Source organism: Chiloscyllium punctatum, chromosome 48, assembly GCF_047496795.1.
Source record: "Chiloscyllium punctatum isolate Juve2018m chromosome 48, sChiPun1.3, whole genome shotgun sequence".
In the NCBI taxonomy this organism is placed as follows: Eukaryota; Metazoa; Chordata; class Chondrichthyes; order Orectolobiformes; family Hemiscylliidae; genus Chiloscyllium; species Chiloscyllium punctatum.
In genome coordinates, this window is record NC_092786.1 from 37,490,423 (window position 1) to 37,506,170 (window position 15,748).

Below are 15,748 nucleotides of genomic sequence, written 5' to 3' on the forward strand. Positions count from 1 at the left end.
TTAGAGGTGCAAAATCAGCACTCAAGTAGACAATTTCTAAATATTCAGATTCCTTCACACAGACTAGAAAAATACCTGTTGGATAAAAGCTCACCCAGCAAGGTGGAAGGTATAGGGGAGATGTCAGGGGTGGGTTCTTCACCCAGAGAGTGGTGGGGGCATGGAATGCGCTGCCCGTGGGAGTGGTAGAGTCAGATTCATTGGCGACCTTTAAGCGGCATTTGGATAGGTACATGGATGGGTGCTTAATCTAGGATAGAAGTTCGGCACAACATCGTGGGCCGAAGGGCCTGTTCTGTGCTGTATTGTTCTATGTTCTATGTTCTATGTTCTAAACCTACTGTAGTTATCAAGCAAATAAAAAAGAAAATTGAACATACTGTTTTCCAAAGGCAGGAAATATTTTTCTAATCAATTGTTGATTGAATCTCCTGACCATAGAAACAAAGTACTCCCTTGAGCCTGTTCATGACTGATTTCTAACATAACCCCAGCCACTTATGTTGACTTCATATCCTTGACCTAAAAGCTATTAATCTCAGATTTAAAATTATGATCTCTAGTATTCCTACTTTAATGAGTATCAATCAATCCAATGTAATTTTATTTTTAAAAGCACTATGTATTGTACAAATACATTGTTCATCTTAATTAGATAGTAGGTGGAAAATTGCACAGGGGAGATGTATTGCAGGACCATCAAAGATCTAAAACTGTGAAAAACTGACATCCAAGACTAGGTTTATTGAGACCCTGTAAGGATTTTATATTTTAAGTCTACCAGTCCAAAATAGAAGTTTTCTTTAAATACAATTAAGTTTGCAGAACTGAAAAAAAATGATTAATCTTTGGTAGCCATTCAAACCACAATCTCTGCTTTCCCCCTTAAAATTAAATGGAGATTATTTGAAAGAACCTGTCAATATGCAGCCCCTAAAGGCAGTCCAGGTACTTTGCAACCAATTACATATTTTTGGAAGTAAAGTTGTAACACAGCAAAAGCCAATCTGCAAACAGCAAAGTGCCATGGAATATTTTATATCCATTTAAGATGCTAGGATGAGATATATGCCCCCTCATCTAAAAGACAGCAACTCCAACAGTGCAATACTCTCTCAGTACTACAGTGGAATATTAGCCTAGATTTTGTGCTTGAATTACTAGTGATACACTTCACCCACAAACTTTCTGGTTTGGAAGCATGAGAATTGTGACATGGCTGCTCTGTAAGGAGGGAAAATATAACTGACCTATGGAAAGCTCAAGGAAAATCCACCAAAAATGTCTGGCAGCAGTCACCAGTGACATTTTAAGGGAATTAATTAACACCATCCAAATCAAAATATCATCTCTTGCCTGTAATCAGGAGGCAAAAGCAGTGACAAAAAGAAGGTGGATTTTTGAACACAATTTACTGAATAGCAGCCAGCAAGCGTAGACCTGGCTGCATTGCATATAAAATTAGGTGATTTAATACAGGCCTCACATCAAACCTAGGATGTTTGATGCCATAAATACACTGCACATTTACTCCAAAATCCACTGGACAGTGATTACTTTTCTATCTAGCACAGTAACAAACTCATGTATTGTTGCAAAGTTAAACTAGTACAAGGATAACTTAAATATTTAAATTCCAAGTGTAAGTTCAATCAATTGCTAAACTACATTTCAGTGACCATGATGGACAATCAGGGATGCAAACTTGATGTATGGCATTAGTTTTTGTTCAACCCTTCAGCAATCATACACGAGGGTAACGTGCAGGTCAGTGCAGACATTACGAGTTCAGTGAAAAAAGTGAATAATCTTCAAAAATTACAAGACCTCATTCCACGAAAAAATCTGCACATCTTCATTTTCGACCAAACATACTCAAAATATTCACCAACACGCTGGATTCAATCAACTAGCTACTACGGAAATGAAATTTCTGGACATGCAGCAACTTCACCTTTGCTAGGATTTTTTCCCACAAAATCAGAAGCATTTTTTAAAGTACTACGATCAATGTATTCATAGATATTCATCAATACCAACAGATTTTATTCCACATCAACTGATATTTTCTGGAAATTACATTCAAGAAATCAAATAAACAATTGAGATACTTATTAACTTACTGGAACTTAATAATGAAAATATCTCACTTCATACACATATTTGTGTTTCCTTTTCCACAGCCAATTAGAGATAGACTTGAGGTTCTAAACTAGATAGTTATAGAATTGTCTTAACTTCTGCATAGCATGTACTAATGAAGACAGCATATAGTGGTTCAGAAACAGTTCAGAGAAAATTCACTCCAATGATTCTTAGGACAAGGAAGTTGATAGTATGGATGCCAGAAAGATGTTTTTCCCTTTTGGGAGAGATTAGAACCAGCAGACAAAAATGTGGCAGTTCCCTTCAGGCTGGTGGAGATTTTTTCTTATTTCAGAAGGTTGAGTCTTTGGATCTCTTTTCCCAAGAGACAGTGGAGGCAGAGCCATTGAATATTTTTAAGGTTGAGTTAAAGATTTTGCATTGATAAGAACTCACAAAAGTATGGGAGATGGATAAAAAAGTTGTACTGAGGCTCCAATCAGATCAGCCATCTTATCAAATTATACACGCTGAAAATGTGTTGCTGGAAAAGCGCAGCAGGTCAGGCAGCATCCAAGAAGCAGGAGAATTGATGTTTCAGGCATGAGCCCTTCTTCCTATCAAATTATACAGTTGACAAGGAACCAAATGGCCCAGGCCTGCTCCTAGTTTATATGTCAATCAGATCAGTCCTTAAATATGAAGGCAATCCAGAATCTTTCTTCTGGAAGGATCAACATCACAGATGAATGTAAAGACTATTACAGCACATTTCTCAATTTTTTGCATGATGATGAGAGGGGACCAACATCCATCTAGACTGCTTTTATGAAATTCAACCTCAATACTCTTGGATAAAGCCATCACCAAAGGCTTGAGACTTACTCTCCATTTTCTATCTTAAAAAAAAGCCACAATTCAGTAGCAAAAATATCTAATCCTAATAAACCCAGGAATTTTGTTTAGCAATTTCTAGTGCTTCTGGGAGGTTTTTTTTAAAAATAACCTTGTTCCAAAGCACTTTGCAGCTAGTTCTTTTTAAGTACAGTCACTTATAGGAAACAAGTCACACAGAAATCTACTGTAATGTGATAATGACCAGACGGTCTACTTTTAGGTGTTGACAGAAAGGTGAAGGTCTGCTTCTTCTCCATCTGAGATAACACTAAACCAAAGGCTGATGTATTTAGTTCAAAAGACGGCACCTACACTAGTGCAGCCCTCCCTCAGCAATGCATCGCGCCGTCCACTTTGAATTTATGGAGTGGGAGTTACAGCCACAACTTTGTCTTCATCGAGGTGAGAGTATTATTACCATTTTTAAAAAAGGTTGAGGTTTCTGCATTGTAAAGGTCAATAGCGTTTTGGAAATAGGCCAAAAATATCCCACGGCCCCTTTCACAGACGCTCTAACATTTCGCCCTCGGTGAAGAGTCGCCCTCCTCCCGGTTTCTGGGCCAGGGTCAGCTCTCGGCTGGGCTCTGGGGGCGGGGAGACTCAGGGAGTTGAGCCAGGGCCGCCTCCCGGGCTTTGCGCTGCTCCAGGCTGTACCGCTGGAAGAGGGGCTTGTACACGTACAGGCCGCCCGCCACCCCCAGCACCGCGGCCAGAGTCAGCTGAGGGAATGGCAGCCTCCTGAAGGCCATCAGCGGCAACGGACTCCGTCGGGTAGAGGGAGGGGGACGAGGACGGACGGAGGGGACATTCCCTTCGATAATAAAATGGGGGCAAGACGACACCGCACTGAATGTCCTCGGGAGAGCGCATGCGCTTCAACCGCCTCAGTCGCGTGAACACCGGGCTTGGACCGAATCAAGCTCAAGTGCTGAACCAATCAGGGTCCCGGATACTTCGGCCAATCAGAGCCTTCCCATCCACTACCAATCACGTTGGGATCCCATTAGCCCCGCCCCAGTATGTTGCCATTGTGCTGCTGCAGGTGAGCAATTTCTCGCGACAAAATTCAAAGACGTCTCCCACGTAAAAGTTGAAGGCGAAAAAGAAACTGCAGAATGCTGGCATTCAAGGTAGATAAGGAGGAGTCTGGAAGAACACAGCAAGCCAGGCGACATCAGTAGATAGAGAAGTCAATGTTTCGGGTGTAACCCTCCTGCAACGGTGACTTCTCCACCTCCCGATGCTGCCTGGCTTGCTGCGTCTTTGCAACCTCCTGCTTGTCCCACCAAAGTTGAAACTACTTTGTCAAAATAGAGCTAATCCCTTCCTTTGACCAAACCATCTTCTGTTTCGTCAAGTCTCTAGCTTTCCTTACTCTAATGGCCCCCTCCTGGCAGGCTTCCCACATTCTAAAAAACAAATTGTGGATGCTGTAAATCAAACAAAAACAGAAGTTGCTGGAAAAAGCTTAGCAGGTCTGGCACCAGCTGTGAAGAAAAGTCAAAGTTAACATTTCAGGTCCCACATTCTAAACTTGAGGTAGTTGTAGAGTTTGCTGCTGTATGTATCCTTACTCTCACCTATTCGTCTTCACGCTATTCAATGAATCACACAATTGATAGGACACAGAACCAGTCAATCCATCTTGCCTATGCCAGTTCTATTATTTAGTGCTTTTCCCCATATCCCTGCACACCATTTCTGTCAAAACAATCATCCAATAAACTCTAAATCCTCAAATTAAAATTACTAATCCACACTCATTCCCACTTAAGTATTAATCCATTATTCTCAAATCCCTCTTTGTCCTCACCTATGTCAAATCCCCATCCCCACAAGTCTCCATGCTATCCACACTCCTCCAATCCTGGCTTCTTGAGCATTCCCAATTTTAACTGTTCGATCATATAAGTTGCCAAAGCCCTAAAGCTCAGGAATTATTTCCCCAGATCACTTTCCACCTTCAAGATGCTCCCCAAAACCTACCTATCTCTTTCTTTTACCAAGATTTTCATCACCTACTTGAAGCTGACTTCAACGTGTTAAATTTTGCTTTACAAGAGGAAGGTGAAGCAAGAGATCATTTTTACTGTTAAGTGTTCTACCAGTTGTTGTTGAATAAAGATTTATTTCATCACAGCTATCCACTGTAACAAAGAAATTCAATTTTTTAAATTTTACATCATCCACCCAAATCCAAATTGTTTAAGTAGTAACATGTCCCAGTGAAGACTTCTTTGAAGCACCATTTCTTGTTTCTGCCAGTTGTCTATCTTTTCAACCTCCATTTTGTAGCTAGCTTATTTACTCATACTTTGTTCGTAATACAGTAATTTCATTAATCTCACTCTCCCTCTTGATCTAAAATTTATGTAATTCCCCATAGCAGAAATCTTCCTGGGATAGAGTATGGCTATCTTGCACATTGCAATGATCCCGATAGCTTATAGCAATTAAAACCTTTCTCAGTTCTGAAGGTTACTGGACCCAAACCATTAGCTCCAATTTCTCTTTAACTTCAATTTCTCTTCTCTTCAGCCAGGTCTGCTGAGCTTTTCCTGCAATTTCCATTTTTGTTTCTGATTTACAGAATCCGCAGTTCTTTTGGCATTTACTCTTAACTCCTGGTTAGCTTTCAACCTCATGGCAGGGTCTCAATTAGACGTGTGGTAATATCTCCGGTGATGATGGCACTCTGAATGGATTCCTCATAACTGGTGTGTGATGAACTGCTCTTTCATTGCTACAGGCTCTCTGTTGGCCTTCCATTTAATATTTCATACATAATCCTTCTTCCTCAGCTTCCTCATTTGACAGAAGGCCAATTTCTCATCTGAGGAAATGCCCCATTCTTCATCTTCTGAGTCCAGAAGAAACATTCTTCTCAGTACCAAGTTGTACAGCATCCAACACACCACAATTATTCTAAGGACTGAGAATTATATTGTAGTGAGTCCACTAAACTGCCCAGGCATCTAACCCACATCTTTAAAAGGCCTGTTCATGTAAGTAGGTAGTTTTCACTGTGGCTGGGTCTGCAAGAGTATGGCAAGCTTTTGGTTTCTTGGGTGGTGCTCCAGTCTCAAAATGTCACACAGGTCATCCATCACCTCTTGGGAAGAGTCATCCTCGTCTGACATTGCCTCTTTGTTGTATCAAGGTTCTAGAGATAGAATACAGGTGCTCCCACTCTAATTTCAAGCGTTTTTCCTTAGTGTTCAGGAAACTCAGATTTAAGACTCAGTAGTGTTCCAATGTGCCAACTTAAAGAGACAACTCCTTCCACACTCTATCCCTGCCACTCAACTGTTTGCAGGCATTTGGCAGTTTAAAAATTGCAACAAAACACTAAGATGTTTCTTGATCATGTATGATTTGGTAGACAGGACTTGCATTTACTCAATGCACTAAATATTCAGGTCCCAGCAAAAATGATGAGAGCTCTACAATGTGATTTTCATCACTCTCTAATACTGGGGAACATGAGATCAGTAGAAATGTGCTTTTCACCATGGAGGCACTCCAACCCATGAAAAAGACTTACAAAAATGGTACAGGTTCAGGAATATAGAGGAATTTCAGGTTTCCTTTTAAAAAATTGAAGTTTAACATTTTGCCATTCACATGCAGTTGGAAAGTAACCCCATATGTTTCCAGTGTTCAGAAATAACATTCAGAGGCACTAAATATTAGACCAATTTATTGAACACATGACAATTTTGTGAAGCATCAATTGATACACATTTGGTTGAAAACATGCCTGTTAATGCATTATGCAGTACTGCCATCCTGAAACTTATGATACAGCAATGTCAAATATGCCAGGAGTGTTTTCTTTTCTGCTTTTAGGTGTTCAAATATGTTGCACCAAAATCAGCCTTCCTAAAAACCTTGTGGACAAACCAGAGGTGAGAATTGTTTTTAAAGAAATCCTTGAAATATTTATAGAAGGAAAAAAGAAACACTTGTCTCTATTTTGTATTGCTAATTCTTATTTACCTATCTCTCTCTAGCCATATGATTAAATTAGAAAAAAGAGATGTAGAATGTGAGGAGAATCTGGAATTGCATACTCATTGTGGGTTAAAGGCAACAGGTTTGAGTAAATTACTACAGAAAAAGTAAAGCAATATCAAATGGTGTTTCTTTAAATATACGTTTGCACAAAGCAAAATGTATTGGTCCAAGAATTCAAATGGTTAACATAGGAAACACGGAAAAGCTAAGATCTCACCCCAAAATAAGAAGTACCTTTAGTTAACTAATGTAAAAAAGGTCAAAAAAGCACAAGCAGGTTGTTTTCTTAAAAATGTAGGGCTCTTTCAATTTGTACCTAAGATTCTAAAATAAATACAGGGGATTCATTACAGGAATGACATCAAAAGCAAGGACAGACTCCCAATAGTTTTCTTCTCAGGAAATTAGTGGCAGAATGGGCTCTTAGTCACTGCCCAACATGTGCAGCCATACTCTATGTATGTGTGCGTTCTCTGAAATTCCAAAGGGACTGATACCTACCAAGAACAGAGATGATGGAGTTTAAAATAAATAACAATTATGGTTCTAAATTATATTGATGAGAGAACTAGCTGAGAATCTGCACATTCTAAAGATGTACTGCAAGTCTAAAATTCAATTATAAAAGCATTATTTTTAAATGGATTTTTATGCAGTCAGGAAGTTGCAAGTGTTTACTGTAGCAGAAATAATACTGCTGTTCACATGCTTCAGCTCCACCAGAACCAGTTTTGATCCTCCTCAAAAACAACGTTCTGAACAAGAAATTATACTGGCATTGCTCCTTTCCTCAGTTTCAGAAGTAAACCTCTCCCATTGTACTCAAAAGTTGGAACACACATCACAAAAAGCAGTTAAATTACAGAGGCCATATTCAACCACACACCAATACAGCATATTTATATTCATAACCACCCCCACCCCTCCAAGTGCCTAAATAATAGATTTCTTATTATTATCACTTAGCAGATCATGTAACCATATCAGTGAAAACAAAGATCGCACCTAAAGAAGTTCCTCAAATATTTTGGCCCAACATGAAAACTTCCCTTATTGGAAAGGAGTTTATTCTTAGTCACTAATAATGAACTGATCGAGAAATTCAAGCGATAGCTGTAAAAATGGTTCAAACTAAGCAGTTACAAACAACAAAAAAGGTTATTTCAAAATTACAGAATTTATTTTTTTAAAAACAGCAGTCATATCTGGCCCTGCAGCTAGTCAGTAAGAGAAATTTGTATACATGTAAAATATTTTCGGATCTTTCCTGGTTGTTGGATTCTGAAGCACATAAAAACTCAACACATGGCTGTTTATTAAACAAACAGAGTTCAGCCATCACTTTATTATCAATGTTGTAATTTGCCTATTTTGTCAAATGGAAAAAAGGTATGTAGCTGCAATGTTACTAAATTCAAATTAAAGGCATAACCCATTTCTTCCCCTTCAGGAATCGCAATAGAATCTGTGCAAAATCATTCCACAACAGGGGGAAGGGAAGAACAGAAATGGCTAATTTTCACCACAGAACAAAATTACAGTCTCCAAAATAAAAGAAATTCTGCACACCAATATTAATAATTTACACCTTATGGAATTTACGTTCACATGATAGCAAATTACAAACTTGCTAAGGAAGAAATGAGACTTCAATTTCATGCACATACACCAGTACACACAAAGACATAGTAAATTCATTAAAGCTCCTGCAACCTTTTAGTCTTTTTCATAATGCTAAACTGTGCTTAGCATAACATACTTGCACAATGCAACTGCTTAGGAAGTTTTTGACCAGTACTTTGCAATTAGAGATGGAAAGTTTTTAGGCTACCTCTACAGTCATATTATTCAAAGTCAACTGAAATGCAAATTGTTTGAAAAAAAATCATTGTTAGGCGTGTATCACAAACAGCAGTCAGATGGATCTGGTCTGAACATTTCAAACACACACTGATACATGTAAAAACCATTAATATTTTGGATCAAAAGGCATTGGGCCCAGCTCAATTTCAACGTTTGCCATTTGTCTTCCATTGGTACGGCCTGGCTTGTTCCATTTACGTTCTTTCTGGTGATATGTATGCTGGTGTTTCCTTTCATGCCTCTGGTATCTGGAGCCATCTGCATTTCTAGATGACTGCTTTCCGTATTGTTTGTATTTACCAGCATCGTAAAGCTGACTGTAAGATTAAAAGGAAATTAATTATTGATTTTTTCAGTGCAATAACAGATGTTACTTGTAATGACTTATCAATGCCTGTGTTTAATTCTGTATTAGCATTTCTGCAGCAGATAGTTGAAGTGCTTTCAGTACTTTCCAAACAGCAATACCTTCCTGTATTTGTAAAGCAGCAGATGAGCACATTCAAAAGGTACTTTTGACATTTTTGGACTGAAGTATAGACAAACAAGGAGGAATATGACTGTCCAATGCAGGATCATTTGAAGGGATATTTTAGCACCCAATCACCAGAAAATATGAAGATGGATCTTGAGCAAGAGATACCAAAAGTAGGAAATTACATTTTTCTTTTGAAAGTTATTTCATTTATCAATATAAAAATTATAATCATAGGTATTTCATTTTACTGGGTTGAATTATTTTTCTCTCTGATAAGAAAGGTCCTACAGAACCTAACTCGTGTATTAATATGGACTCTTTCCGGAACACGCTTCACTGAAAGTAATGATTTTCAGGAATAAAGACACACTTTTAAGTGAGGACTAACTATACTTCTAGTTCAGAGATGTTAGTTTGTTTCCGAGAGCTGATATGGTGGTAGTGAACTCAAACAAGACAATGCCATGTAAATCTATGCTACACAATGGTCCAATAACCTATATAATTACTTATCAGTGTATAAGTCTTGAGTGAATTATCAGTCCACTGAGTAAGCAATCACCCAAAATTCCATTCTAGTCGTCATAGATTAGCAAAAGAGATTTTGTTAATTAGAGCTTCTGAGAGTTAGAGAGGCAAGTCCAAAATAGTCTGTGATGATAGATCAGTCGGCAAACAATGCACAGTTTACTGAAGCCAAAGAAGTGTGAGTAGTGCACAAAACCATGTTCACAGCTGACAGATGCTATTGTTGGGGCTCCAACCAGAGTCAACATTCCAGTGTCATACAATCATGTAAACATTATGATAAGAAGATCTAATTGCAGACCCTGATCTCGCCATCAGTACCCTGTCTAAATACGCAGTTTTGGTCTCAATCTTGGCACATTCAATACTCAGTAACTGCCTCAAACCAGTTAATGCTTTCACATCTATTACTTACTGACCACTTCAATTCTCAGGACACTAACTTGTGGGTATGTTTCTTGCCTGCTGCCCCACCAACGCTTGCATCAGTTATTTTGTTCATGAGGATAATATTTTATGACTACATTTGCAGTCTTGTCCAATTTCCAACTTTATCAATACTTTGGTCCTGATTTCTTGTTTGATTCTCTCCTCTTCTGCTGCCTCTTCAAATTCAACAAATGCATCTCCAAATTCAACCAACCAATCTCTAACTGGAAAAGAATAACAAAGGGAACACATATGGCATCTGACAAACTCTCAGTGTAGGAAGAATGGCGCCAAGATCAAATCTCAACCACAGCTAAGAACGACTACAGGTAGTTCTTCTATAACATGATGGTTGCATTCTTGTGCAATCCTGCATTATAGAAAAATTGCACTTTAGAAACAGTAGTTAAAGGGTTGGTGATGTAATCGCATTACAGCCAACAGGTTTTAAACATTTGCACTTTAGAAACAGTGTCCCAAATTGGTCAATCATGTTACAGCCAATTCACATTAATGAAACACTCACTATAACCTGTATACCAAATCTTGCAGGCATTTAGAGGTGTTCCAAAAATATACAACTGACATTAACCACTCCAATGTGGCAAAATATGATGAACACTGTGCGCACACTCATCTGTGACCCTAGCTACAGACTGACCCGCAATTCTAGACCACAACCCGCAAAGATAATGAGATTGACAAATTTGAGAACATCAACAGAATAGTCCCAGGATCACGGTCAGTAGGGCAGCCCCGGGACGACAATCAAATTAGTCTCAGATGTCTGGTCACCCCATCAGTTTGATTTTCACATCTATTGCTCACCATACCACTGGACAATGGACATCCCCCAAGCTTTTAAATCAGAGCCCACAAGTCTGCTCTCCGCAGTGACCAACAAAGTGGGTGGCACGGTGATTAGCACTGCTGCCTCACAGCACCAGAGACCCGGGTTCAATTCCCGCCTCAGGCGACTCTCTGTGTGGAGTTTGCACATTCTCCCCGTGTCTGCGTGGGTTTCCTCCGGGTGCTCCGCTTTCCTCCCACAATCCAAAAATGTGCAGGTTAGGTGAATTGACCATGCTAAATTGTTCGTAGTGTTAGGTGAAGGGGTAAATATAGGAGTATGGGTCTGGGTGGTATACGCTTCAGCGGGTCGGTGTGGACTTGTTGGGCCGAAGGGCCTGTTTCCACACTGTAAGTAATCTAATCTAATCTAATCTAAAATCCTTACACAGCTAAATTGTGCTGAATATAAATGATGCATTTCAAATAGTTCTCTTTGAAAGTTCAAAATTCAAAAGCTCAACGAAAAGTTTTATTTCAGCCGACATCATTCTGATCATGGAGCCATTCTTCTCTTGCTGCTATGCCTCAGCGAAACAATGGGTAGCTGCCTTCTGTGTACAGCAAGGATCTGCACAGACTAGCATATGAAGCACCTCAAATTTGAGAACATGAAAATCCAGTACAATGCACCAGGCTTCCTCATCTGCTACTTAACCAGATTCTAATAAAACAGGGAAAAGCCACTACAAAGCAAATACTCCCATCACTAGGGTAATTCTGCCATTGCTTTATCCCTTACCTCACAAAATACTGGTTCCCTGAAGAAATAAAACAGAGGACAGTATAGCACAGGAACAGGCCCTTTGACCCACCATGTCTGTGCCAACCATGATGCCATTTGAAACTAATTCCATCAGCCTGCAAACGTTGTCAGAGCAAAAATACATCTATTCGGAGCTGACTGATGTTCCTGGTTTGAACCTTGGTTGCCCAAGTTGCAAAGCATTTGTTTGCTGAATGTACAAATTATTGGTAGCGGCAAACAGAATTTACTTAAAATAATTCTTGAAGGACCATACATTACAAAATCAGAGATCCAGTGAATCAGAGCAAGATCTATTCTTGCACCTGCAGCTTGCCAACGAGCAAAGAAGAGTGGGAGACCGAGTACTCCTATTTGAATAAGTTTTTGTTTTGCAAAGGTTCCCTAGATTTATTCTTAAACTGTGATTTTTGCACTATAACCACTTTATTCATATATTGTAGAACCTCAAATACAACAGAAACAGTTGCATCAACAGTTAGGCAGCATAAATGGAGAGAGAAACCAAATTAACAATTCAGGTCATCAAATAGACAGCAATCTGAATCATTGATGCTGTCTGATTTATTGAGAAAGAACTTTGAGATCAATGACAGTTTGAAGAAGGTCTTTAGCCTGAAACGTTAATTTTGTTTTGCTTCCTAGATGCTGCCTGACATTTGAAGCATCTTCCAGCATTTTCTGATTTTATTTCAGGAATCCAGCATCTGCAGCATTTTGCTTCTTAGAATTTCAAATTTATCACCTTGTCCAATCACAGCCTTTTGAACCCAGAGGACAATAATTAATACAATTAAAATGATACACAATACAAAAACAAGACAGTGACTAAAAGTAGGTCAGTACATAGAGTCCTGGTAGCCCTGCTTTAGGAAAGATATGACTAAACTAAAAATGGGTGTAGAAAAGATTTACAAAGATGTTCCTGGGATTGGAGGGATTGAGTTATAGGGAGAGGCTGGATAGGCTGGGAACTTTTCCCCTGGAGCGTAAGAGATTGACGGGTGATCTTAGAGGTTTATACAGTCATGAGGGGCATAGATAAGGTTAATGGCCAAGGTGTTTTCTCTAAGGTAGGGAAATTCAAAACTAGAGGGCACAGGTTTAAGGTGAGAGGGGAAAGATTTAAAAGGGATGGGAGGGGCAACTTTTTCCACACATATATGAGTGGTACATATATGAAAGGAATTGCCAGAGAAAGTGGTAGATTCAGGTACAGATACAACATTTAAAAGACAAATTGACAAGTACATGAATAAAAAAAAAGAGGGACATGGGCCAAACATAGGCAAATGGGACTAGTTTTTAGTTTGAGAAATTTGGTCAGCATGGACGAATTGGACCAAAGGGTCTGTTTCCATGCTGTAATGACTCTCTCAGAGGGAAAAAAAAACAAAGGGCCCATCTGGTCTTCACTACCTTTGCTCTTGTGGTCCTCTGGCAGTATTCACTGAACAGTGATTAGGAGTGGAAACCTTCGCTGGCAATATCCAAGAGTTCTAAAATCATTTTCGGTGCTCCTCAAACTGCCTTTCCTAAGACCAGATAACTCAGCATACATGTCGGATTAAAAGTGGGAGTGAACCTGGGACCTACTTTGTCTGCATGAACCACTCAATCATGAGACAACTAACTGAGCCACTGGCATACCAATCAAACCTAGTAAACAGGCCTAATCTGCATTTTATCAGATCAAACATTTTTGCAATATCAGCAAACTTCAATCTGTCTGACCTCTTGGAAACTGTCCTGTGAATTATCAGAATTCATAAATGAATACTATTCAGTACATTTCTATTCAAGTATATCAAACCTTAAGTGGTACGCAACAGTTAACTACTGGAGTTAAATCCACATCAACTTTTTTTTCACATTCTAATTGGCCAGATTTTAGTCAATTCCTGAAACAAAATACAAAGAGTTTCCAGAATAATGCTGACAATCCAGACTAAAAACTAATAAAAACTAATGAAGGGCTTTTGCCCGAAATGTCGATTTTCCTGCTCTTCAGATGCTGCCTGATCTGCTGTGCTTTTCCAGCACCACACTCTCGACTCTAATCTCTAGCATCTGCAGTCCTCACTTTCACCTAAAAATTAATGAATATCTTGGCTTAATTGTGCAATTAGAATTCTTCACTTCAAGTGAAAATAATTGTGAATACCAGAAAAAAAAATCCCAAATCCTCAACAGAAAAAAAAATGGCAAGCTTGGTCAATATTTCATTAAAAAGAAACTTACCTTGGTCCAAATCGATTGAAATAATTGTCCCCAAAAAAGTGCCTATAAATATATTCATCTAGGTCATCAAAAGGATCAACTTTATCTTCTTGGTGTTCTGCAATATCTTCAAGGTAATCCTCAACATCATTGACAAAATCAGAGAACAACATTTGGTCATGTATAAAAAGGCCATTATGAAAGAATCGGTTTATAAATTTCTCCAGCTCACTCCAGCGTTGAAACTCAACTACCTCTTGTTGAAGATAATTATGTAGAAGCTTATGGAAATCTTCAACCTTGATGGGATCGAGGACTTTATTAAAGAGGCTCAGCGATTCTTGATGGGCACATTCAAATACACCAGAGCAACCCTTAGGGCTCCTATAGTGGATGTGTTTTCCAAAGTTGTCATGTTCACTTGTACTCCTTTCAAAATCGATAGGCTCCTTGGTGTACATTTTGTTGTGTTTCCTTGTATCACTGTACTGGTACTGCGCATGAGCGGTTTCTCTGGGTTTATACTGACAGGAATCTTTGCCTCCATGAACACCATGCTGGTTTACTCCACAAGGGTGGTCATGACGTTGCCAGAACCCTTGACGTTTAGGTTTTGCATCCTGTGCTTCTTCACGTCTCTTATTTTTGTGAAATAAATTTTTGGCTGAATTTTGGAAATGTCGGAATGTGGATTTAACAGAATCAGAGAATTTTTTAAGGTTTTCTTTTACAGCTTCCTTTGCCAATTTAATTTTTTCTTTATGATGACGCACAAACTCTTTAGTTGAGTTTTTCACAGCATCAAAACCATTCTTAACAGATCTCATAAAACTTTCTTTCGGTTGGTGCTTTTTACCACGAGTACCATAAAACCCCTGATTTGGCTTCCTGTCTGGCTTCTTTGAATTTTTCTTAAATTCAGGATCATCCTTTTCTTCTTTAGCTTCAACATAAAGTCTCTCCCACAAGTCAGAGCGTTGCTGCTCAAAATCCAATTTCTTTTCCAGTTCCGCAAGTCTAGACTGCAAATTCTCTGTATCTTTACCTTCTTGTTCTGAATTAGCAGAGGACTGAAGATGACTCAAAGATTCCAACTCCTTACGCAGAGCATCAGTAATTTCTCTTTCCTTGTCTAATTCCTTTCTTAATATCTGAGCCTCATTCACAAGGTTTCCCTTCTGTTGAAGAAAATTCTGTATCTGTTGCTTTTCTTCTTCCAGGTGATCCTTCAGCTTCTGATTTTCAGTGATGATTATCTCAGCATCTACTCCCTTTCCTTCTAGTGTTCTAATTTGTTCTCTCAGCTTCCGAAGCTCATTCTGGAGCAAGGATAGTGCTTTCTCTTCGTGCTCCAGAGATTCCTTCATACGCTGGTTTTCTTGAGCAAGTATTTGGTGATGTGACTCAACAGAAAGCTTCTCATCCACAGTCTGTTTCAAGCGTATTTCCAAGTTTTCTCCCTGTGACTAAACAACCAAAAGGAGAAAACTGTTAAATGTACATACATGAAGGTAATCCATAATAGTTTACAAAATAATTTTACAACTGTACAATTCTTACCCAAGATTTTTTTTAAAAAAGTTAAATATGGAGGAGGCAGCATATTAACGTGAACA

The 15,748-nt window shown here is 38.9% G+C and overlaps 2 protein-coding genes across 3 annotated transcripts in view; both read right to left on the reverse strand.

The window, feature by feature from the left end:
* Window positions 1-601: 601 nt before the first annotated feature.
* LOC140468893 (protein PIGBOS1) lies at window positions 602-3,900 on the reverse strand. Its single transcript, XM_072564972.1, has one exon. It carries the CDS (start codon window positions 3,729-3,731, stop codon window positions 3,549-3,551), a length of 183 nt encoding a protein of 60 aa, XP_072421073.1. The 5' UTR covers window positions 3,732-3,900; the 3' UTR covers window positions 602-3,548.
* Window positions 3,901-6,665: 2,765 nt separating this feature from the next.
* ccpg1 (cell cycle progression 1) overlaps window positions 6,666-15,748 on the reverse strand; it is a 63,381-nt gene continuing 54,298 nt past the window's right edge. For both annotated transcript variants that reach the window (XM_072564974.1, XM_072564973.1), the window contains exons 10-11: window positions 14,154-15,598; window positions 6,666-9,179 (exon numbers count right to left, since the gene is read on the reverse strand). In XM_072564974.1, the coding sequence (XP_072421075.1) occupies window positions 8,969-9,179; window positions 14,154-15,598 (1,656 nt within the window). In that variant the 3' untranslated portion in view covers window positions 6,666-8,968. The remainder of the gene's footprint in view (window positions 9,180-14,153; window positions 15,599-15,748) is intronic.